At 39.7% G+C, this 23911-nt stretch overlaps 1 protein-coding gene across 1 annotated transcript in view; it reads right to left on the minus strand.

Moving 5' to 3' along the window:
• Positions 1 to 433: 433 nt before the first annotated feature.
• Positions 434 to 23911, minus strand: part of LOC121504871 (B-cell scaffold protein with ankyrin repeats-like) — a 33575-nt gene continuing 10097 nt past the window's right edge. Inside the window, exons 7-16 of the mRNA XM_041779951.1 lie at positions 23460 to 23656; positions 11295 to 11358; positions 10840 to 11052; positions 9024 to 9083; positions 4804 to 4988; positions 2072 to 2135; positions 1859 to 1888; positions 1557 to 1636; positions 1402 to 1436; positions 434 to 522 (exon numbers count right to left, since the gene is read on the minus strand). Coding sequence (XP_041635885.1) covers positions 1404 to 1436; positions 1557 to 1636; positions 1859 to 1888; positions 2072 to 2135; positions 4804 to 4988; positions 9024 to 9083; positions 10840 to 11052; positions 11295 to 11358; positions 23460 to 23656 — 926 coding nt within the window. The 3' untranslated portion in view covers positions 434 to 522; positions 1402 to 1403. The remainder of the gene's footprint in view (positions 523 to 1401; positions 1437 to 1556; positions 1637 to 1858; positions 1889 to 2071; positions 2136 to 4803; positions 4989 to 9023; positions 9084 to 10839; positions 11053 to 11294; positions 11359 to 23459; positions 23657 to 23911) is intronic.

Consider the following 23911-nt stretch of genomic DNA (forward strand, 5'->3'; position numbering starts at 1 on the left):
GTAAGCTCACTGGGGTGAAATCATTGGATTTGTGTTTCATCTTTAGTGAGAGAGCAACATCCTGGTTCACATTCAGAATCAACAGACAGAAAAAGCAACAGCAGAGGATCAAGAAAATTTGACTCCAATATGAAAAGAAAGCAGAATGGATGGGAAGGGTGCACAATTATTGCACAACTTTCAAGGTTTTAAAAAAGCTTTAAATAAGGACAGTCAGAATCAAAACTGATGAATGTTTATAAGATATAATAAACATAAACTCATCACAGTCATAATTGATTAATTTTTCTATGGTATGACCTTAAAGATTAAATTAGTATACAAGAGTTTACATTTTTTCCTTACCCCAAAACAACTTTTTATAGATCTATAAAGAAGCAATAATAGCAGAGTAAAGTGCAAAATATAACACATTTACATTTTTCTTTAAATGCTAATTTTTTCTCTGTTATATAAGTTCAGTAACCTGTAATTATTTTTCTTGATTAACTGAAGAATAAAATCCTTGTTGAGTGACTGGGCCTGTGAATATAGAACAAATGTCATGAATGATGAGCAGGACATATTCTAAAATATGATCTTTATTGTGTTATATTTATAAATGACATACACTCACTGATCACTTTATTAGGTACACCTATTCAACTACTTATTAACACAAATATCCAAACAGCCAGTCAGATAGCAGAAAGTGATGCATCTAGGCATGTAGTCATGGTTGAGATGATGTGCTGAAGTTCAAACCAAGCATCAGAATAATGAAGAAAGGTGATTTAAGTTGATGGTAAGGCAGGCTTATATGTTGTTTTCACCAAATTCTGGCCCTACCTGCGAATGCTGCAGTAGAAATCATCTCATCAGACTAGGCAATATTTTTCTAATACGTCATCGTCCATTTTAAAGGAGCCTGTACAACTTGTAGCCTCAGTTTCCTGTTCCTACCTGACAGGAGTGGCTCCAGGTGTTGTCTTCTTAAGTTGTTGCCCATCTTCTTAAAGGTTTGATGTGTTGTGCATTCAGAGATTCTCTTCTAAATACCTCGTTTGTAACGAGCAGTAAATTGAGTTGTTGATGCCTTTCTATTAGCTTGAACTGCTCTGGTCATTCTCCTCTGACATCTGCCTTTAACAAGACATTCTGGCCCAGAGAACTGCTGCTCACTGGATATTTCTCTTTCTCAAACCATTCTCTAAACCAAAAATGTGGTATTTCATGAAAATCCCAGTAGATCAGCCATTTCTGAAATAGTTTGACCAACCATGGCATGCTCAAGGTCACTTAAATCCCCTTTCTTCCCACTCTGATGCTCGGGTTGACCATGCCTGCACACATTGGTTGCTTGAACAGGTATACCTAACGAAGTGATTGGTGGGTGTATATTCAAATAGTCTTTAATCTTACCTTCATTGGCTGTCAGCTTTGGAAAAGAAATCTGACTGCAAACAATTCAGAAGAAACCTGTTATTAGTTTGTTAGGGCACTTCTTAAAGTAGAATCACTTTCTTTATAACAGAACAGAAAGCTCTGCTAAGTTTTCCTTTAAATGAGAAACTCACTTGTTGTCCTTTAAGGGGTTTGCTGTAAAAATCTGACTCTGCTGCTTGGCTTCCTCTTCGACCTCCATTCACTGCGACACCTGAGAGGAAATGATCAGGATTGTACATTAAAGGAAAATAAAAGACCTCCATTTAATGCAAAGTGAAACTGGCTAGATCAAAACATGGCAGAGGAGATTTGATTGAGCAACACTTTCCCTGAGGAATAATTCTCCAGCACAGCTACTGGGAGGGCAGGGACTACAAAGACATGCAAACACAGGTCTCCTCTGCACACGCTGGGATAACTTTTAAAGACTCACTTGGCGTTTGATGGACGATGTTGATTTTATCTGTGGGAAGGGATGAATTTCACAGTGATTTAGAGTATACAGGTGGTTGCAGTCATTTGTTCCAGTAACTTAAACTGCACGAGATATTTTTATGATAAAGTTCACGGGGAGCAGAGCTCTGTGGAGCATCTCACTGATGACTGCAGAGTTTAATCCGCATACCCAGGATGTCAGAATATTTACCGTACACATCATCCTCATCCTTTCTGGTGTTTATGGTACCGGCTTTCAGCTGACTGGACTTCTCCTGCAGGAACAGAAATCAGAGCATAAACAACCATGCCAAAAACATCGATTTATATGCAAAAATAGAGTTTGCATCAATTATTTGTTAAACTTGACAGAGAAAACTACTAAATTTTAGTGAAAAATGTGGTTCTATTAACTTTACAATTGTTTGTCTTTCTGTCCCCTGTGTGTTACGTGTAGCTTTTCCTTTTTATATTTGTGGGACTGCAGCAGTGACAAATGTAATAAGAGTTCACAGGTAAAAAGGGATCTGCAGCTTTTAATGTAACACGAAGGGCTCATTGGTTCATAAATCAATACTATTGATTAATCTGGTTTGGGAAAATTGAGATTTTGAAAATTGAAATTCAAGATTTTCTCTTGAACTTCACTGTATGGCCCCAAAAGTGAAAGCTACTGTCAGAGACTTCAATTAAATGTTAGTTCTAGTGACACCTCCACCTGCAAAGGAAATTCAGTTTACTTTTGTTGTTTTTTGTAGCGGCCCAGTGATCCGTATTTCAGCAGTACCCCCTACATGACCCCTCGTGGGACACGCTCATAAGCCTTCTTCAGGTCTACTAAACACATGTAGACTGGATAAGCAAACACCCATGCTCTCTCAAGAAGCTCTGTGAGAGTAAAGAATAGGTCCACTGTCCCAAGACCAGGGTGGAATCTGCATTGTTCCTCCTGTATCTGAGGTTCAACAATCGGCAGGAGTCTCCTTTCCAGCAGCCTAGAGTAGACTTTCCCTGGGAGGCTGAGTAGTGTGACACCTTGATAACTGGAGCACACCCTTGGTCCCCCTTTTTAAAAATAGAAACCACCACCCTGGTCTGCCATTCCCAGACTGTCTTGTCTTTGAGCAGTACTGTCTTCCAAAAGCAGAGATTTTTGTGTTGTGCTTTTGGGTTCAAACTGTGACGTTACACTGTTTCCTCAACATTAATTTATACCACTTTTTAACATCCTCTTAAAAGCACTACCCAGCTGCAATTTTGACGAGTCAGCTAAAAAGCACAGGTGTTACTAATAACATTAACAGTGAAGCAGCTACATGGAATTCAAATCATCATTTTTATGACTTACATCTGTGTTTCACCTACTGTGATGTTTTAAAATATGCTTTATGAAAAAAAGGATCTCAAGACAGCTGGAAGCTCAGGGCTTCAGTCTAAATAAATATTCATATGAGTCTTTTGTCATTGCAGCAGCACAGTTTTTGTTCATTTTTCTTAACCTTTATTTCTATGGTCTGGCAAATGTTTGTTTGCGAGCCCCTCTAATGCTCATTTTATTCAGTAGGTGTCCTCAGCCATCACAATATAAATTTGATGATACTTTTTTTAAACCTTTATTTATATAGATTAAAAATCTCTTCAAGAGTGTCCTGGCCAAGACAGCAGCAGTGAACAGAATTCCAGACAGACAAAAACAGTCATACACAAACAACATAATACAAGATATGTAGTCCATATGCAGCAAACGCACATGCACAACAACTTAAGCAGCAACTTTTTACCTGAATCAGCTGTAATTGTGAATTAATCAAAGCATCTGCAGCCAGATGTGTCTGCCTCCAAGTCTTTCAACTTTCTCTTAAAAGTGTCCAATGAGATCAGTTTGTTGAGTTTCAACTCTTTTTGTAAATCTTAAAAATACTTTAGAACATCAGTTTCCAAACTTTTTCAGCCAGCCCCCCTTGAGGAGATGGAGACATTTTCAGCAGACCCCTCCCTGTAAACATCAGTGTGTAGCGATATGTTAATATATGACTCAAAATTTGGTAGAAATAAGAGCAACCATCACCTTCAACCAAGTTTTAAAAATCTGACTCTCTAAAAATAAAAACATCCCTGAAAATAAAAACTTAAGTGGACATCTTTTAAGATTTAATGTGCCTGCAAAAAGTGTTCACCCCCTTGGATGTTTTACCCTTTAATTGATTTTATAAACCAATCATGGTCAATATAATTTGTCTTTTTTGACCAAAAAAGTATAAAACCTCTTTAGTGCCCAAGTTAAAACAGATTCCTATAAAGTAATTTCAAATAGAACAAAAAATATGGGATGTAAAATAAGTGACTGCATAAATATTCACCCCCTTTAAAGTGACTGACCTAATTCAACAGAGGTCCAGGAAGCTGCTTCTAGTAGTCTCACAATTAGCGTTATGAGGATCCCCTGAGTTCAGTGAATGTGTCTCAAGTGATTGTAGTATAAAGACACCTGTGTCTGGAAAGTCCAGTCACTGGCTCATCAGTATTTCTGGCTACCATTACACCATGGAGACAAAAGAACACTCCAAGCAACTCAGAGAAAATGATATTGAAAAGTAGAAGTCGGGATGGATACAAAAAAAATCCTAGGCACTGTACTTCCCCTGGAGTTCAGTTGAAATGTTGAATTTTAATGGAGCTGGAATGTAAGGAAAATGGTTGCTACCAAGACTTTTCTGTTTTGATCAACTTTGACAGACACCAGAGGAAAAAATAGCCCAATCAATTGACCAATCACTGATGACTTTTGGATGGTTTAAAGAAGCTTTAAACAGATGTATTTTTCTGTCTGCAAAGATGGTGTCTTTTTAAAATGTTATGGGATTAAAATGTTTATTGAGTTGGCAGAGCATCCTCAACAGATGCTTTCAGAGTGATTGTGATCACAGTGTGCAGCAGTCCTACCTGCTTCATATTATCCACCCCCTTCTGGCCCCGCTGCAGGTCGCTGGAGCGCTCCAGATTCCCGTCCACAGAGAGTGAACCCGCCTTCACCCTCTGCTGGAGCTCAATGAGCTGCTGAAGCGCGTTCCTCTGGTTCGGCACGAAGGTGTCATAGGTGGAGGAGACGCTTCCTTCTCGACTGCGAGCTGCAGTGGAAAACAACTCAATAAAACATATGCTCACCACATGTAAGGAAAGGCTGCACCTGTGATGGCAAAAAACAAAGGTAACTACTTTGTTGAATAAGAAAGATCAAGACGGGCTGGGCACAATAGGATATGATATGATACATTAGATATGATACAATACATTGGATACCATACATTGGATCAAGTATGATACTTTAGACCCAGTTCCAGCTATGTGCTACTTACTGATTGAGCTTATTTGTCACTTTTGTCCTTTAACACAGTCAAAAAGAAAAAAATTGGCTTTGTGTTTCTGTACTGGATCAACGTAGTGTCTCTTTTTCTGTTTCACACATTTATTTTTCTCATTTTCTTGGCACCCAAATGTGTTCAAATGTCTCACCTGCTCTTTTTATTTCTCTTTTACTGTCAGTGTACCCATTACTGCTGCTATCCTCCCATGGCGATTAGTTCGGTTTTAATTAATTGAACAAAACCCTCCATTAAAATTCCCATAAACGGATACATCCTAGTTGGTTGTTTAAACAGGTAATCGTTAGGGAGAAGTCAGGAACATATCTGGCACAATAAAAGTCCTGCTGTTATGAGTAAAGCTATTACAATCTGCAGATCTCACAGTGACAATGGTAATGCTGTGAAGGAGGAAGAATAAATGCACGCTTCTGGAGGGAATGCCAATATAAATGGGAGCTTCCTGCTGCATCAGTCTTTTGATAATTTTTACTCTAAAACTTATGACTGGAACTGTGTTTTTGTACATGCATTTAGGGCAAAGTGTGGGATTAAAGCTTACATGCATAAAGCAATCAGCCATGACATTAGCCAACATAATCATAAGACCTCTGAAGGTGTGATGTGGTATCTGGCACAAAGACTCAAAGATTCTCTATGTTGAATAAGTTATGAGGTGGGGCCTCCTGTTTTTTCAACTTCTGACAAAAAATGTTTGAGCGCTGTCTAACAAATCACACCCACAGACAGTCGACAGTTGAAAGACAAAATCAGTATGATTATCTTTACTTTCCATTGATCATAATGGGTCTCATTCACCAATCAGTCTTACATGCTTCCGGACATGTTTTTGCCGTTCATTTTAGTTTGGGTGTTCCTGATATATTGCTTTTCTCCTCTCACTCCTGCAAGCCTTCTGTGTTGGTACACTGCCTTGCAGTTTCATGCCCTTATGTGGTCATGAAAGGGGCGTTTATGTGAAGGAGAAATGTTCATGCACTTCAAGCTTACAAGCAACTGGCATTCATCAACTTTTTCACACAGGTGTGAACAATTGAGCAGTGTGAGAACATGGCATGAATCACTTACGAAAAAATTTAAAGTGAGATCCAAACTTTGTCTCTCTATATAGAAAATCTTTTGGAATATGGCTGCTGTGAACATGAGAAAATACTCAGATGATTGAGGTGGCTGATTTTGAAGTACAGTCCCCTCCAAAAGTATTGGAACAGTGGGCCCAATTCCTTTATTTTTCATGTAGACTGAAAACATTTGGGTTTGACATCAACAGATGAATATGAGACAATAGATCAACATTTCAGCTTTTATTTCCAGGTGTTTACATCTGGATCTGATACACACTTAGAAGACTGCCACCCATTTTTCATGTGAAAATGTTTTGGAACATGTGACTGACAGGTGTGTTTTGTTGCCCAGGTGTGTCCAATGACATTGATCATTCACACAATAAATAGTGCTGAATGTCTACACTCAGTTTCAGATTTGGGTTTTGCCTGTGCAGACTGCATTTATAGTTAGAGTTGTAACCAACATGAAAACTAGAGAGCTGTCTATGAGTGAAAAACAAGCAATTATGAACCTGAGAGAAGTTGGGAAATCAATCAGAGCCACTGCACAAGCATTGGCCATAGCCAGTACAACCATTTAGAATGTCCCAGAGAAGAAAGAGCCCACTGGTGTACTAAGTAATAGATGTCGAATGGGTAGACCAAGGAAACCATCAGCTGCTGATCACAGAAACATTGTGAGAGCTGTAAAGAAAGACCCTAAAACAACTGTTAGTGACATCAGCAACATCCTCCAGAGGGCAGGAGTGAAGGTATCACCATCTACTATTCCTAGAAGACTTCATGAACAAAAGTTCAGAGGCTACACCAGAAGATGTAAACCACTCATTAGCAAGAAGAACAGGAAGGTCAAGCTGGAATTTGCCAAAAAGTACAGAGATGAGCCTCCAAAATTCTGGGACAAAGTATTATGGACTGATGAGACAATGATGAACCTTTACCAAAGTAATGGAAAGGATAAAGCTTGGAGAAGGAAAGGATCTGCTCATGATCTCAAACATACAAGCCCATCTGGGTAATACAGTGGAAACACATAGCTTCCTCTGGGAGGGACTCAATAATCTTCATTGATGATGTAACACATGATGGCAGCAGCAAAATGAACATAGAAGCCTACAGGAACATTTTGTCTGCCAGTTTCAAGAAAGATGCAACCAAACTGATTGGGAGATGTTTCATCATGCAGCAAGGTAATGACCCAAAACACACTGCTAAAACAACAACGGAGTTCATCAGGGGCAGGAAGTGGAAGGTTTTACACTTGTCAAGTCAGTCTCCAGACATGAACCTTATAAAGCATGAATTTTACCTGCTAAAGAGGAGACTGAAGGGAGTGACCCCCCAATACAAACAACAACTGAAAGAGGCTGCAGTGAAAGCCTGGAAAAGCATCACTGGAGAAGAATGTTGAAGTTTGGTGATGTCAATGGGTTACAGACTTGATGCAGTTATCGCAAGCAGAGGATTGTCAACTGAATATTAAGTCTTATTCACTTTAATCTGTTTTAAGTCTCTCTGTTCCAATACTTTTGCTCACCTAAAAAGTTGGTGTTCAGTTACAAATAAAGCTGTCTCCTAAGTGTGTGTCAGATCCAGATGTAAATTTCTGGAAATAAAAGCTGAAATGTTGATCTTTTGTCTCATTTAATGTCAAACCCAAATGTTTTCAGTCTACAGCAAAAATAAAGGAATTGGGCCCATTGTTCCAGTTCTTTTGGAGTGGAGTGTATGTATCAGGGTTCAGTTTGTAAATGCTCAAACGACACTGACATTGATTTAACCCCCTTAGAAAACTATACATTTTCTTGATAAATACAACATATTTTTGACTATACTTGAAGCTTTTTCTCTTTTTCATTTTGAAAAAAACAGTAATGCGAACTTTGGAAATAAAAATGTTTCAGTCAATAACACTCTCGTCATACATTTAACCATTTTATTACAAAATGGATTTACGGTTTTACTTGGCAGAGAAGGCTCTGCTTAAAAGCTGCTGCCTGGGGTAGTCAAGCAGCATGCTTTGACTTTCCAGGGAGCACATGGCTAGAAACCTCCATATAGATGGATACATTTATGACTATATGTACTGAAAACAATAAAATGAGTTAAAACCCAATTAATCCAAAGTAGCACAAATCTGAATATGAGGGTCTAAAAAGCTTTATGCTATAAAGGAGGAGGCTGGGGTGGAGGAGGTTGAGGTGGAGCAGTATATCACTTTCTTAATACACCACTGTGTCAAGAGAAAGAGCCGTGATTGGCTGTGGGAGCTGGGAGACGATAATTAGAATCAGCTGGCCGTCAGCTGATTGCGGCTTGGCTTATGACCACCTGCATGAAATACCAGCAAGCTTCATTTACATTTTGCAATTTTATGTTGGTTTCAGGGATTCTAGAGCATAATAATGAAGGAAGATGCCCTGTTTTACCCAGGGCTTCAACTTACACTTGAAATAGCACTGTGTACTGTATTTATAAAGTGAAAACCATCAAATCTAAAAAAAAGAAGGGTGCCTTGGTGGCCTACTAGTTACATTACATGGATAAGACTGGGATATTTCTTGGAGATTTTGTTTTTTTGTTTTTAGTTTTTAGTTTTTTCAAAAATGTCATGTTTCACTAGTCTAATAAAGGAACTCTGTTATTTACACAGATTCTGAATAACTCTAACCCTAATCCAGTTTATCTATTTAAAAGTCATGTAAACACTCACCTTGTTTGGTAGGAAGTGAATACAGATCAGCTTCAGCCTGTTGTGTCTTCTTCTGGAACACTGTAAACACAGTACTAATATTAACATTTATGATAACTATTTTATATGTAATTTCCTAAATATGACATTGTTTTACAAAAACTGTGCATCTTTTTGCAGGCTAAATTGATGCCAGAGCTCCTTTAAGAGGATCAAACAGCTGTAATTGAACAGTTGTTCCACAAGATGGTGCCACACCCCAAACTTAGAAAGAATAAACTGACTGTTAAAATGTAAACAAAATAACATCCCATTAATATTGCATGACAGACTTATGTAATTGAATGGTAATATCTGGGAAATGTCAAGTTGTGTTATTCTAGTGAATATTTTTCTGAGAAAAAGACTCACACAGACACAGCTGTGGATTTAATTAGCCACACTGAATGATGCTTTTATTTTGGATGTAAGCTGTCAGAATGAAAGGCTACACTGTGTAGCTGTCGGAGGCGGTGGATTTGCAGCTATGTGACCAACTCTGGATTAGAATTCAGCATCCACACCCTGCAAGATAATCCCGCTTCCAACTTCTTCCTCCTTCATGTCAGCATCTCTCTTTTCCACTTCATGTTCAATCAAAATCTTGCTCTTCTGTTCTTTGCTCATAACACAAGTCAGGCTTTCTTCAGAGTGAAATAGTGAGTGGAGTACTGCTGCAGATGTGTCACATGACTGTAGCTATTACTTTGGAGTGTGTACATTTTCTCTCCATGCCTGGTAATTCCACTCTGCTGGATTGGATTTCATTCAGCAACATTTTCAGTCTCATCAAGCTCGAGACGTGGCCGCTAACAAAAGAAAACTCCTCATTATTTCCACTTTGTGCAGTGGTCTCCAATAACTGGCTCCTCTCCTAATCCTCCAGCAAGCCTCATCGCTCCTCTCACATCTCTCACTGCGGCAGTGGGAGCAAGGAGCAACAAGAAAAAAAGAAAAGAAAAGTGATCCTTGTGTGGTTTGAAGCTGCACTGTCTCAATAGATGGAAACCTCAAAATCCCTCTGCTTCTTTTTCTCGTGCGCTCTGGGGACAAGGACGATGGAAAACATGTGTAATGACTTATTCTGGCTGACTTGGCCTCGGTTTTGGCCAAGATTGGTTGCAGATGGTAGCACGGTAGTTCCCTCTCTGGTTGGGAGAGCTGCGGAGAGTTCAGTGGTGCACTCAATTTCTCTTTTTTTCATTGTTAGTCCTGTTGATGGAGTTTTCCTTAGCTGCATTGTAAGAGGAGAGAGGAAGCCTGTTGCATTGATTTTAATCACAATGTGTGTTTTGAAAGTGCAAGTATAATAGTATAAGTGCTAATAGCTATATTGTGGATGCATGTTTGCATTAGCTGTGGAAAAGAGAAGTCACAGCCCTTTTTTAATGATTTATAAGCCTTAATAATACCAGTCACTTTTGGATGTTTCATCTTCATGAAATATTCACGCTGCTGAAATTGAACAGTTAGGGGCTGTGGGCTCTTGATGCAAGCAAATGGCTCTTTTCTCTCCCTCTCTCTCTCCCCTCGCCTTTGTTTGTTTTGCAGCACGGAGCAGCCGTGTTCTTGTGGTTTATGGGATCAAAACAAACTGCATTGCAAAGATGAAAAAAAGCCTCTCCTGCTCTATTCAGCAGCACTCCACTCCACAATGGCAATGCACATTCCAGGCACTTCCTCCCTCCCACATGATCTCCCCAACTCCCCTTCACATACTGTGCATAACTCAGTGTTTTTACTCCCAGTGAGCTCCATCAAATCTGTTATTCTGAGGGTGCAACAAAGAGAGTGTTACCTTTAGCAATGTATGGGGTTCTGTCTTCCTTCACCTGGGTGCTCTCAGGCCGAGGAGTGGGTGCTGGTGGGCGATTGGTGATAACAACAGCTTTTGTTGAGTTCAGTATGGTGTCATATTCATCATTCACCCCCAGTAGTGCGTAGACATCATCCTCCTCCTTTTCCTTCTCCTCTTCTTGCTCTTTCTGCACATCTGCCATGGAGGGAGTCCCTAATGCACAAAATGTTTACTGCACTACTTCACATAAGTCATGATGTTCTTCATGCTGTTCTATCATTTCTGCTATCGGAAACGAACGCCACATGGTGCACACATCAGCGAAGGGGGGAAAATATTCAGTGGTTGGAAATGAATGGCAACCCTGGCATAATGATGTGGGTGGAAAATAAAAACAATTCCATTACCGGCTTCTTTTTGTCCCACTTCCACTTCCCATCAGTCCTTTCACTCACCTGCAGTGCACATCATTTCATACACGCTGGCGTCGCCATTGTCCTCGCTTGAGTTGTACATATTCTGCAACAAGAGAGCATGACGGGACAAGTTAAATACCTCATCCAAATCATGAAATATCTACTGAAAAGGAGCCGTTTAGAATTGAGAGGAGAAATACTTCATCTTTGCTGTGAAACTGCATTCTTTTTGTTTAAGTATGCATGTATTTTTGACTAATCTTGCTGTTATTTTCTTTAATTTTACACCTGTTTGTGTCCTTTTGGACCAAGATGGCTCATTTCCCTAGATTATACAAATATTATCCATCAATATTCAAACTTTTTTTGTTAATTTTTTAACCAACCCCTTCCCTAATAGTAAGAATTTTAATTTCATAGGTTTAAAAACTTCTTATTGGCCAGCTTCTGTCATGAAAAAACCCTGGTGTCATAGTTGGGAAAAATGAAAATGTAAGTTATTTCAATATACTGCATGCAAAGTATTTTTTCTGGTTATCAGAGCCAGGTGTTTGCCAATGATTTTCAGCAACATTGATTTTTCATGCATTGTTACTTTTTATGCAATTCAGAATGTAAAGAAATACCCGACGTGCCTCATTTCATTTATTAGCCAATAAAATGATCATAAATTCAGTTTTTGTTTAACTTTTTTGAGTTATTTTTTCAAGCAACATCTCTTCTTGTCATGAAAAATACAAATGTATTAATTTGAAAATTTGTAACCCTTTATTGGCAAGGTTCTGCCGCGGCAAATCCAGGTGTTTTAGTGGGAAAAACAAAAGACATTGTTCTAAAAACTCAATGTTTTCCCCCAGAGACGACAACAGGAAAAATGGCCCCATCTGGTGGAAAATAGTCAAAATGACAACTTTCACAAAAATACTATGAAAAATACACAGCATATACTGCATGCATGTTTTATGTTCTAATGGCTCTAGGAACAAAAAACAAATTACGGAAGTAGATTGGTTGAAAATGGACGCTAGTGCCACAAATGTCAATATGTACAAAGTGCATTATGGGTTATGATTTAAGACCATATTTTTTGGAACGCCGTAAAAATACAAAGGATTGCCACAACTCATGCCTGAGGCTTGAAAACTCATACAGTGGTGTTGAGATGAAGATGAAATCGTTCTTCAATAGTACAAAGGGACACACGAAGGTTGAGAGTACAAGCCCCTGAATCCCATCCTCCCTGTCAGCTTATTTTCCCACCTATATCCTCCTTACAGTAAACAATAATAACACATAAAAGCAGGTCTGACTGTCCGCTTAGCGCTCTCCAAGATTTGTCTCTCTGTAAGCTGATACCTGCCTGCATGCTGTGTCTTTAATATTCATTTTTTTCATGTCAGATGTGAGAAACGCCCACAATATTAATTGAGCTTTCTTGCTGCATCTGCTTAGACTTCACAAGAGCTATAACAAGCATTAGGAGAGGTGCACTGTAACCCTGCCTGCTGATGAACACAGAGCAGTTTTCCCTTTGACAGCAGAGCTGCTGCGGAGTCTACCCTATTTGCTAATAGCAGGCTGAGGGACAGACAGGGGTATGATCAGGGTAATTATGAAATCAGACAATCTTCCCCTTTCAGTCCAAACATATCATTTAGAGAGTGATTCAAGACCCTCGGCTTGATATTTAGACTGCACATGCAAATAGACTGGAAAGGATTTTTTTTTTTTTTTTTTTTTTTTTTTAACCATAGTTGAACTTCTGATCAGGGTGAGAAAAAAGTCTCTTAACTTAACTTTAGATGTGAGATTAGGCTCAGATGTCCTATAGTGTGCATTTAAAATCAAATAAAAATATTAGCAGCTTGGACTGTATTTTAACCTAAAGCTCTAATGAGGGCCTATGATACACTGACTGGCCATTTTATTAGGTATACCTGTTCAATTACTTGTTAATACAAGTAGTAGGGGTGTAACGGTACAGAAAAATTTCAGTTCAGTGCGTAGCTCGATTTTGAAGTCATGGTTGGTATGTTTTTGATATGGTAATCAAAGCTAATAAATAAAATATAAAAAAAAAATCAATTGTATTTTAAAAAATAGGCTGAATAAATTACATTTAAATTATTAATAATGCAGCAACCTCCTTCCAAAAGTTCTCCAATGATTAAAAATATTGATAAATACATTTTTGAATTACTAAGTTATTTCAATTTATATATTGACATATTTATACCTATTCTTTAAATGCTAAAATTTCCCAGTTAACTTGAATGCATCATCATGCAACTGTGCGTTTGCTTGGTCAGTATGCTAATTAGTGTCTATCCTGCCGATTTCAACACGGACTTCAGCACTGGATTACTTTTTTACCCAATGGGACCTACTACAAAGTTTGGGAGAACTTTTCACAGCCCATCTTTGCGGATAAAGAGGTAAGAACCGTGTGAAATCTAAGGATAACTTTACCAATGACGCAGCTGCAGACATGATGGAGTCCCCTCTCCCCCTCCTCCGAGGCTGACGGTTGAAGGTAGAATTAATTTGATTCACAGAGCCAGAGCACCAGTTTTATAATAAAACGATCTTAAATAATAGGAAATTCATATCCAGCTGGTGAGACTTTGTTGTTCCTCCCCATTACAGTGACGTTCTTGTGTGAGTAGAGCTTTTTAAAATGCTTTGTTTGGTCTGCTGGACAACTTCCTGTCAGCGACACAACTGCTGAATAACGCAAGTGCTACTGTTGTTGTCTTTGTCCACTGTTGTATTTTACTGGGAAACAAAATGTTCCTAAACTGGACAGGACACTTTTATCAGGCTATTGCTGTTGTTTGCTATGGTTGTACAGTTGCCAGGACAGTGTGACACCCCTAACAAGTAGCTAATCATCCAATCACATTGCAGCAAGTCAGTATATTTAGGCATGTAGACGTGGTCAAGATGACTTGATGAAGTTCAAGCCGCGCATCAGATTGGAGAAGAAAGAGGATTTCAGTGACTTTGGTGCCAGATGGGCTGGTCTGAGTATTTCAAAAACTGCTGATCTACTGCGATTTTCACACACAACTATCTCTAGGGTTTAAAGAGAGTGGTCCAAAAGACAAAAGAGGGTCCAACCCAGTACTAGCAAGGTGTACCTATTAAAGTGGTCGGTGAGTGCATGTGATCTATGATATGATATTGTGTTAGTATACAATTTAAATCCAGTATCAGCTAAAAGGATACAGTCTCTTTCAACTGCAAAAATTCCAGTCTGACACATTTAAGTATATAAAATACATCTCTGGTTGATTAGGCTATCCTCCATATAACCCACCAAGCTCTGTGTGCAGTTTCCAAGCAACACAGCCACTCATGACTCAATTACAATACTACACTGTTCGGGGTTCTGCAAATTACTTATTGGCTGCCATGAATCCATTACTAAACAGTGGAGGTTCCTAACAGGCCCAACAGGTAGAAAGGACGGGTTAATTGCCGTCACAGCTTGAACATTGAAAAATAATAGTTGGATGCTGTGCTTAAGCTCAGTGTGGTATTTTCAGAGGTAATTTGTGGACAGGGAAGGGGTATTTATTTACTAATCGTGGAGGCTAAATCATTTTTACAGATGTCTGAAACTGCAGGAGCCTCAGGCGTTCCAGACAAATTTGGTTTCACTGCTGCAATCCGAGCAGCGGTGCTTCAGACTAAACAGCAGGTGTGATCATGTCAGAGGGAGAACACATCTCAAGCAAATCTAGTGAGCGATAAGGAGCACAAAAGTCTGTTTTCAGCAGCTGAAATGGTCAAGCCACAGGCTGGCTCGTCTCAGCTCTCAGTGCCAGCATGTTGGCTGTATTTTGACATAGTGGTCTCAGGATGAGAGTGTTTGATGCCTGGCAGATTGCTAAGGGTAACACTGAACCCATCACTTAAGGGCGGTGCAGTGAAAAAAAACACTTTTCCAACTTATTTTTTGGCTTGGGGACAGAAGAGGAGGTCGGCTCAGCAGGCAAAGAAACACTTCACACTTTTGTTAAACTATCAACTCTAAAGTTAGAACTTTAGAGATTCTTTAAAACCAAATATGTATTATTGAAAGGTTTTCGAACAAGTCAAAGAATCTACAGCTAGGCAGGTAGTTTAGCAGGGATAATGACAACACTAGAGATTCAAACTAATAGATTTTTTTTCTGTGTGCTCACAGTTGCAATGCAAACATAATATCCTAACTTGTTAGCTGAGACCATTTAAAAGAAGTAGCCGCAGCTTCTTGATCCAGACTCAGAATCTCTAGTCTGTTAAATTACTTATTGATATTTTGAAATGCTAGCCCTTGATGCCAGCTAAAGGTTATGCTAAAACTGCAACGCATTCACACACCACCAGCAGGGGTTGTAGCCGTAGACTGGCCAGCAACCCTTGCTCTACTATCCAGATATAAACCAGCATCCAACGCAACTGGTGGGAGGAACTGGGTTAGGAAGTATATTGGTCAAGAAACTCGACTTAAAACATTTTGGACAATGCTATGCTTCCAACTTTGTTGCAACTGTTTAGGAAAGCCCTTTTCTGTTCCAACATAACTGTGCCTCAATGCACAAATCAAGGACTGTAAAGACATGGTTTGATAAGTTTGATGTGAAAGAACTTGACTGGCTTGCACAGAAATCTTGCATCAACCCCCTAAGAGCCCATTTGGAGTTAACTGAACAGAGATTGCAAGACAGGCCCTCTTGTCTAACAGCAATGCAGACATGAGCCACAGTGGAGCTTGTAGGTGGATAAAACTCATACTGAAGCTGGTCGGGAAAAAAACAAAAACATCCTCCCTGGCAAGAAATGCTCCCAGTGTGGTTCTTGGCTCCTCTGTCAATAATTTAATGCCATCCAGATCTGATAAAAACTGCTGCTGAAGCTACATCCAAGCTAACCGCTTCACCAGAGGCAGTCATTGCTACTGGCTTGTAATACAACTAAACCCTAGCCATAACTAACACAAATTCACGCCAAAGCGGGTTGGTAGGAAAGAAAAAGACATCTTTTCTGCCAAGGAAAGCTTTCAGTGTGGTTCTTTTCTATTTATTTAATAAAGAAATTTGGTCCAGTTCTGATAGAACTGTCGCTATACAATAGCTACATCTGTGCTAACTGCTGTCCTGCTGGCACCATTGCTAATGACTCCCAGTAACTAAACCCCACCCGCAGTGAATGCCTCATTTTCATCAAATGACGCTGGATGGTCCAGTCCATTGTCAGACCTGGCACAGTTGTTTCCAATTTGAGCTTTGCAAGATGGATCTGCCAGATGACCGATATGGAATCAACTTGTGCCAAGCAATCTGCTTTGCAGGGTTAACATCGACCAAAGTGTAAACACATTTAGAAGAGAGAAGTGGATGTTAATAGCACGTCTAACATTAGAAGAAATGATTTTCAATTTTGACTGCTTTCTAAAAGGTTTTCTTACTGTCAGACTAATCACTTATTCTGAATTTAAGTTTCTGTTTAACTGACGACGTCAAGTTTATTTTTACATCCAGGTATTTATCCAATAGATAAAAAGTGCCCGTATTTTGTAAGAAAGCATTGTTTGAAAATAAGTTGAATTCAAACATTTACTTTAAATGCTAATTCCCATTTTGTGATAATGATTGATTGTGTCCATCTATTCTCTTCCACTCACCTAGGGCCAGGTCATGGTGGCAGCAGGTTAAACAAGTTGACTCAGACATCTCTCTCGCCAGCATCATTTATTCACTTCCTCCAGAGGCATTCCCAGGGCACAGAGGATATACAGTATAATCCTCAGCAAGTTCTTGGTGTATGCTAAGGTAGGATATGCCTGAAAGACCTCCAAAAGGAGGTGCCCAGAAGATGCCCGAACTGCCTTAACTGACTTCTTTTGATGCAAAGAGGCAGTTGCTCTACTCCTAGCTCTTTTTTCCAGACACCATCCAGAGAAAACGCATTTCAGCAGCTTCTATCACATTCTTTTAGTCATTACCCAAAGTTTAGGACCATAGGTGGGGGCTTGACTATAAGCTGAATAGTAAATTGAAAGCTTTGCCTTTTGGCTCAGTTCCTGTTTTACCAAAACAGTCTGGCACAACAGCTGCAATGCTGCAGACTACCCATAATCTATGTATGAGTCTCACAATATATTTTACCCTGACCAGTGAACAAGACCCAAAGTTACTTGAACTCCTTCACTTCAAACAGAGACTCAATCCCCATTCGGAGGGAGCATTCCGCTTTTTCCTAGTAGAGAACATAGAGGTGCTTGCCCTATCTGGATTGCTTCATATTCGGCAAAGCCCCAACCGAGGAAGCCAAAAGCACCACATCATCATCAAAAGCGGAGATATAATTTTGTGGTGTCTTAACCTGAAACCCTCCCTCCCTTGGCTGCGCTTTTGAGATCCTGTTCATAAAAATCACAAAGAGAATTGGTCACAAGTGACGGCCCTGCTCAGCCTTGCTGTGGGATGTCTTGAATATGTCCGACTTTGTGTCGAGGATGTGGACACAGCTCTCACTTTGATCGTACAGGGACCTGCAACCCTCCACATGAACCCCCAGGGACAAGATCATAAGCCTTCACCAAGTCCACAGGTGAGCAAACTCCCTTGCCATCTCTTGGTTACCAACCTCAACACTGACGCATAAGTAAGTTTAACATAGAATTACACTTATCTTTCTGCATGCAGCTTATAGACTAAGAGATGAAAACTGTTTCTTTGTCCCGAGATCATGACCGTATCATTCAAATAGTAATCAAATCAGTGGAACTTGCAGATAATGATTGTCTAGTCACAGATCATGCAAACAGCATGCAAAACAATGGCAGTGGAATCAGGACTACAGTATAGGATGCCACTAATTTGGTTCTTCTGTGTTTGGATGAGGGTGTACTGTACACAAACGCAGGATGCAGCACATAAATGGCTCTTTGTAGTCTTCAGAGGACCATACACTTTCAGGCTAATTTGTATTTACATCTGAGAGCCTGCTGAGAAATCTTGGTAGCAAAGAAGTCCATGAAGTGCCAAGTGATGCTCAGCCAAATCTGTGACCCAGAATAAGAAGAAAAAATTAAATAATGTGTGTTTGTGTTGATAATTACTCTGAGCAGGCACAATATTGTAGTGTGAGGACGTAAACATGGTAGATAAGTGAGGAGCATTTTCTATATTTGTATTCTAGTTATGCTCTCCCTGAATAATTCAGTCTTCCCCTCTGGAGCAGTTCACAGCTAATTAACAAAGAAGTGCGGTGCCAGGGCAGACTAGTGGATTTGACGCAGGCCCTGTGAGTGATTCAGCCTGTGCATGGAGCAAGGGACCCATCCATCTAGGATTTATTGACAGAGTGCTGCTACCCTGACGTCCAAATCACTGATGCATCATGGGTTGATTAATTGGAGGTGGGGGGGAAATGCTGCAGATGAGTTAATGAAAATGCCTTGCAGAAAAAAAGAGCAAGAACAAAACCCCATGCCACAGCACTGACTCTTACACTTCTCCATACAAGAGCAGTATGTCTATAGTTTGAGCTGTCAAGATGAATTTTAACTACCCTTCAAGAAAAACCGCAAAGAAATGTCAACACAGGATCTGTCTGTTGTGTTACAACTGTAGGCTTGTAGAAGTCCCTGCGGGGAGACCTTTGTTTGACTCGGCTGCTACTCTGTCTGCTCCGAGTCTCACAGTGAACACTTTGAGTCAGTAGAGCGATGCGATCAAACCTTGCTCCATCTGCAGTCACTCTCAATTAGCACTGTTGCTAAGGGAGGGATTAATACGTTTGCAACAGCTGTTGGAGTGTCTAAATTTCCCCAGAGGGGGGAATTCTCTATATGTCGATCCAGGCCACCAGAGAAAGTGAGAAATTGTCAGTACTGTAAGGAGGATAAGAGCAGAGCTTTCTTCATGAATGAACGAGCAGTGTTTTATCTGTTTCAAACTGATTTAACACACAAGGCTTTCAACTACTGATACAAGCCTAAATCCATCAGCTGCAGAAGATAAAATTACATTTCTGGCTTCATGTTGATATTTTGTAGCCTTGCAAAGCAGATAGATTGGCCAGATTCCATGTCTGTCATCAGACAGATTCATCTTGCAAAGCTTCAATGTAAAACACTTGTTCCAGGTCAGAGAATAAACTGGTCAAGTCAGCGTCATTCATAGCCAGAGGTGTGGAAACAGTTGCAACAGGTGTCAAGATTAGTGTATGAAGTATTGCAATTAAATAATAAGACTGGGCTTTTGAGGATAAAACCATGTAGTTTACAGTCACACCTAGTCTTAAAAAAACATTTAACAGATTGAACAAATTGTTAGAAAAGATTGACAACTGAATATAAGAATGATAGCAGAAATGGTCTCCATTGATAAAGAGACACTTTGGCAAATTTTGCATGAAAATTTGAACATTACAAAAGTGTGTGCTGGAGTTGCACCAACACTTCTGGATCCTGGTCAAAAGGAAAAATGCAAGCCATTTCACGGAGACATTTTGGAACAATGCTTCAACAGTGTTACAATGTCATTTTGGCAGATGCTTTTGTCCAAAGCGACTTACACCTGAGACAGGTGTTCCTGGTGTTAAGGACCTTGCCCACGGGCCCACACTGGACACTCTAGCTCTGACTGGGATTCGAACCCCTAATCTCCCATACCACAGCCAACAAGGGAATTGACATTCTTTTTTTTTTTTTTTTTTTTAAATACAGAGACAAAACTGCTGTCAGTCCTATAATTTTTCATTGATATGGTCTTTATCCTTTTTTCTCACTATTATAAAGGGTTATATATTCATTCTGAGAATTCTTTTAGCATTGTACCTTCAAGCTGGTGTGGATTCAGCCTTCAGATCACATGATGCTTTTAAATGAACTTCACCTGTGTCAGTGTTTTGTTCGCGCCCTGATAAAGACCCTGTGTGGTCAAAACTGGTCGGTTTGTCCTAGTGATTTTTTTTTTTTTTTTAATTAGATATACCCCGAAACAATAAAGGTTTTTTACCCAAATCCTTGACTCGAGCGAGTGTGCCTGAAGATTGCCCTGTTGGCTTGTCCCTTTTTTCGACTATACACGTCATTCTTCAAGAGCACCTGGCTTTAATCTGGAGTTTACCACACTACGAGAACACACGGTACATCTCTCCTTTTTACTGCTGTCAGTGCTTTGGAAAACACCAACGTCACCAAGGATGAAAAAAGCACAACAAAGCAAGTTTAAGCTCAAGGCCATGTTGATTGTGTTCTTTAAAATCAAGGGTATAATTTTGGAAGAGTGGGATAAAGAGGGGTCAATAGTGAATCAACACTATAACAAACAGGTTCTGGAATAAACTACGAGAAGAAGTTAGGAAAAAGAGACCAGAATTATGGAAATGCCCATTTAAATTGGTTCTTAATGACTGATCTCAAAAGGAGAAAATATTTGGAAAACAGTTAAATTTATTACAGGGTGGCTGTGGGCCTACTATACTATGTTGAGCTTAGATAACATTAGCAGCAAGCTCTGCTAGCTTTCGCTCCTCTTAGCAGATGAATATTGTGCTTGGGTATGTGGCCTCTCCTGTAGTTATACGTGAGTATAACTGTTGACAGCCTACATACCATTTAGGGTGAACTCTGGTCTGCTTAAAAATGGGGGTCTCAGTTCGCTTCCAAATGAATGCTGGTTCAGGTTGTTTGAGGTGTGAATGCAAAGCGGACCAACTTGTGGACCAAAGGCAGGAAGTGGAATAAAATGTAATGATTTACGGATATATTTGTCATTTAATACAATAAATACATGTCTGTACCTCGCTCGGCATCTGTGTAACCAATGCAACATGTTGTCATTTCACACTCATGGTACTGATTCATTCGTCTCATAAGAAGGACATGCTGGACAACTCACTGCTTAGCTGTCTGCTCATAATGCCCAAAAGCAGAAATTCCAAGACAGTATAAATTCAGTGTTGTTTCATTGTTTACGAGGTAAAAAAAAAAAAAAAAAGACGGGCAGAAGAAGATGGATTTCCGGTTTCGTCCTCTTCTACTTCTCCTTTTCTTCTATACCACTCTTTGTTTGAATTGACTAGCATCAAACAGCTTTGTTATCCAGTAACATAAAACAGCTTTGTTATCCAGACAGTTTAGTTCATTTTGATGAATGCAGCATGAAAGTGAACCAAACCTCAGGAAAGTGCAATGTTGTTGCAGTTTGAGCCCAGAACTGAACCAAGACCCCTGGACTATCAGGTGTGAAAACAACCTTAATTTCCATTTTCTAGTTAAAAAACACTGTCATACTGCACTTTTCTTATGGCATGCTAACCTCTAAGCCTGTCGTGTGGCCAGTGAAGTGCTGGCGAAAACTCTTAACAGGAAGGTAGCAGCCATTAACTGAAGCTATAGCGGCTACTAGTGGCAGGATGTTTCACTTACAGTTTTAAAAAGACCAGAATTGTAGGCCCATGCTTATAAAAAATGGTGGGTTATTAGTTTAACTGGCTCATACCTTGTGCCTGCTAATTTGATGTATGAATTTAACCATTTAGCCAGTTACCCCTTTGCATCATATGTCCTGTCCCTCTTCAGCTGTCCTATCAAAAAAAAGGCGGACCATTGCCAAGCTCTCAAACAGAGTGTTGGATAAAAAACAAGATACTACGTTTGGATCTCTAAAGAAATTTTGAAGCTGTTAATTGTAGTTGGTTAGCTTTGCTAAGCAGAAATACAAGAATTAAGTGAAAAGACCTGGCCTGGCTTAGTCAAAAGCCATTTAAATCTGCAAAACAACATTTAGGCTAGCTGATTACCATGCTGGGTAGGTTTTGTTACCTCTGAAGAAACTCAGTTTGCATGGCTAGATACACTAGGTGATAATATTTGTTTTTCTACATTTGCAATCATCCAACAAAGTGATATGTTTACAGTTTCAGCCGTAGTGGTTTCCTTGGAATACACTGCAGAAGCAGCATGAGCAACAATAGCCAAGTCCAAATTGCAAAGCAGGATATTGACTGTTTTAGAGGTAAAGAGCAAAAACAACAGAAAGAAGCAACACCCACCTAAAACTAAACATGCTCTGAGACACTGGTAAACACTGTCTTATTTGCCTAATTTACATTTTTTTGCATAGAGAAAATACACCCAGGCAACTTCTTAAAAACCCCAGTACCTGCTTTCTTTCATAAAAAGGGCAGTCAGTTATAAGTTATTAGCAAGTACAGAAGAAATGGTGTTGTGTTTTCACCCTGACAGTTTGGCTTTAACACTGGGTGCATCATGTCTTTTTCATAATGATAATGTTCTCACTGCCTAATGAAATTAGCATCGAAAAAAAACCCCATCATGATGCAAGTGTCCTCCAGGTTATCAAATAAATGGATGTACATGCATGCAAGGGAGCGATTAAACGTGTTGCTGTATCTACACAGTTAAACAGGGGCTTGAGAGAGAAGAGGTTCTTCATATTAACATGAGAAAATGGCAGGCATTATGCAAGAAAACCTCAACATTAGTGGCTGCCTTAATTGTCTGAATGTATGCAGACGACCCTGCGCTGTGAGTCGTTGTGCGTGCATGGGCAAACACAGCCTTTCTAGTCACTGCGGGGGAGTTCCATTAGGAACCTCATAGGCCAAACATATTCAGGATAAGAGGAGAGGAGGGGGCTGTTAGCATCAATCCACCAGCTGCGACATGAGCTGGTTGAAAAGACACTGGTTTGGAGGGAGTGAGGTCATCTCTGGCATGCAGGACGTTGGCGCCGCTCTCCACCTTTCCATCCTCTCCATTCTGTTCATTATTGATAAAGCACCACTCTCTCAGAGTCCTAATGTTGTATTGGTGTTCGTTATAGCATTCCACAGAGCTGCAGTGCTTCCCTCGGCTGTGAAAATCTCTGTGCATGTGTTTTTTTCTCTCAGCTGTCAAGAAAAACTATAGAACTTCATTCAGATGACATAGCATCCAGTCAGAAAAAAATAATGTCACCAGAGATGTTTAATTAGCTCACAAATCTCTTCACATGAGCAGCTGTTGTCAGATATTGGCATTTTGAAGAATTTGTTAATTGCATGGAGGGTCAATAAAGCTGAAAGAAAATTCTCTAGCAACGAAAAATTCCAACTGGAGCAAAATATCTACAGTCAATACAGGAAAAACACTGTGGATTGGGTGGGAGTTGCAAATAGCTTCCATAAGGAAGTAGTTACCAGTGTTTCCTTCAATAAGACGTGCAGCTCTGTATGGCCTTGACTCTTGGCGATTTCAGCTGGAGTCTGTCCGTGGCGGTTTGCTGTGTGCAGGGCTCGCTCGGCACCCGGACACTGCAGGAGGAGGCTGGAGACGCTCTTTAGTCCATAGTGGGACGCAAAGTGGAGGAGTGAGGGTACATCTGCACGGTGGAGTTCTAAAGAGGATTGACAGTTTCAATTAGTGTAAAAGGCTGTCATAATTTATAATACTTTGAATATCATGTGCTAAACACAATACAATGTCAATGTTTTATTGATCAATAGCTTCCAAAAGTACAGCACTTTAAAAAACTTCAGATCTAAGGTGAGATTTGTAATATAACGCTGCACCAAAACTTTAATTTCAGATTTAACTTTATTGTTGCCTGGGGGAACTTTGTGTTGCAGCCGAGTAAAAATAAGAAACACAA

This window comes from Cheilinus undulatus, linkage group 22, assembly GCF_018320785.1.
Source record: "Cheilinus undulatus linkage group 22, ASM1832078v1, whole genome shotgun sequence".
Taxonomy (NCBI): domain Eukaryota; kingdom Metazoa; phylum Chordata; class Actinopteri; order Labriformes; family Labridae; genus Cheilinus; species Cheilinus undulatus.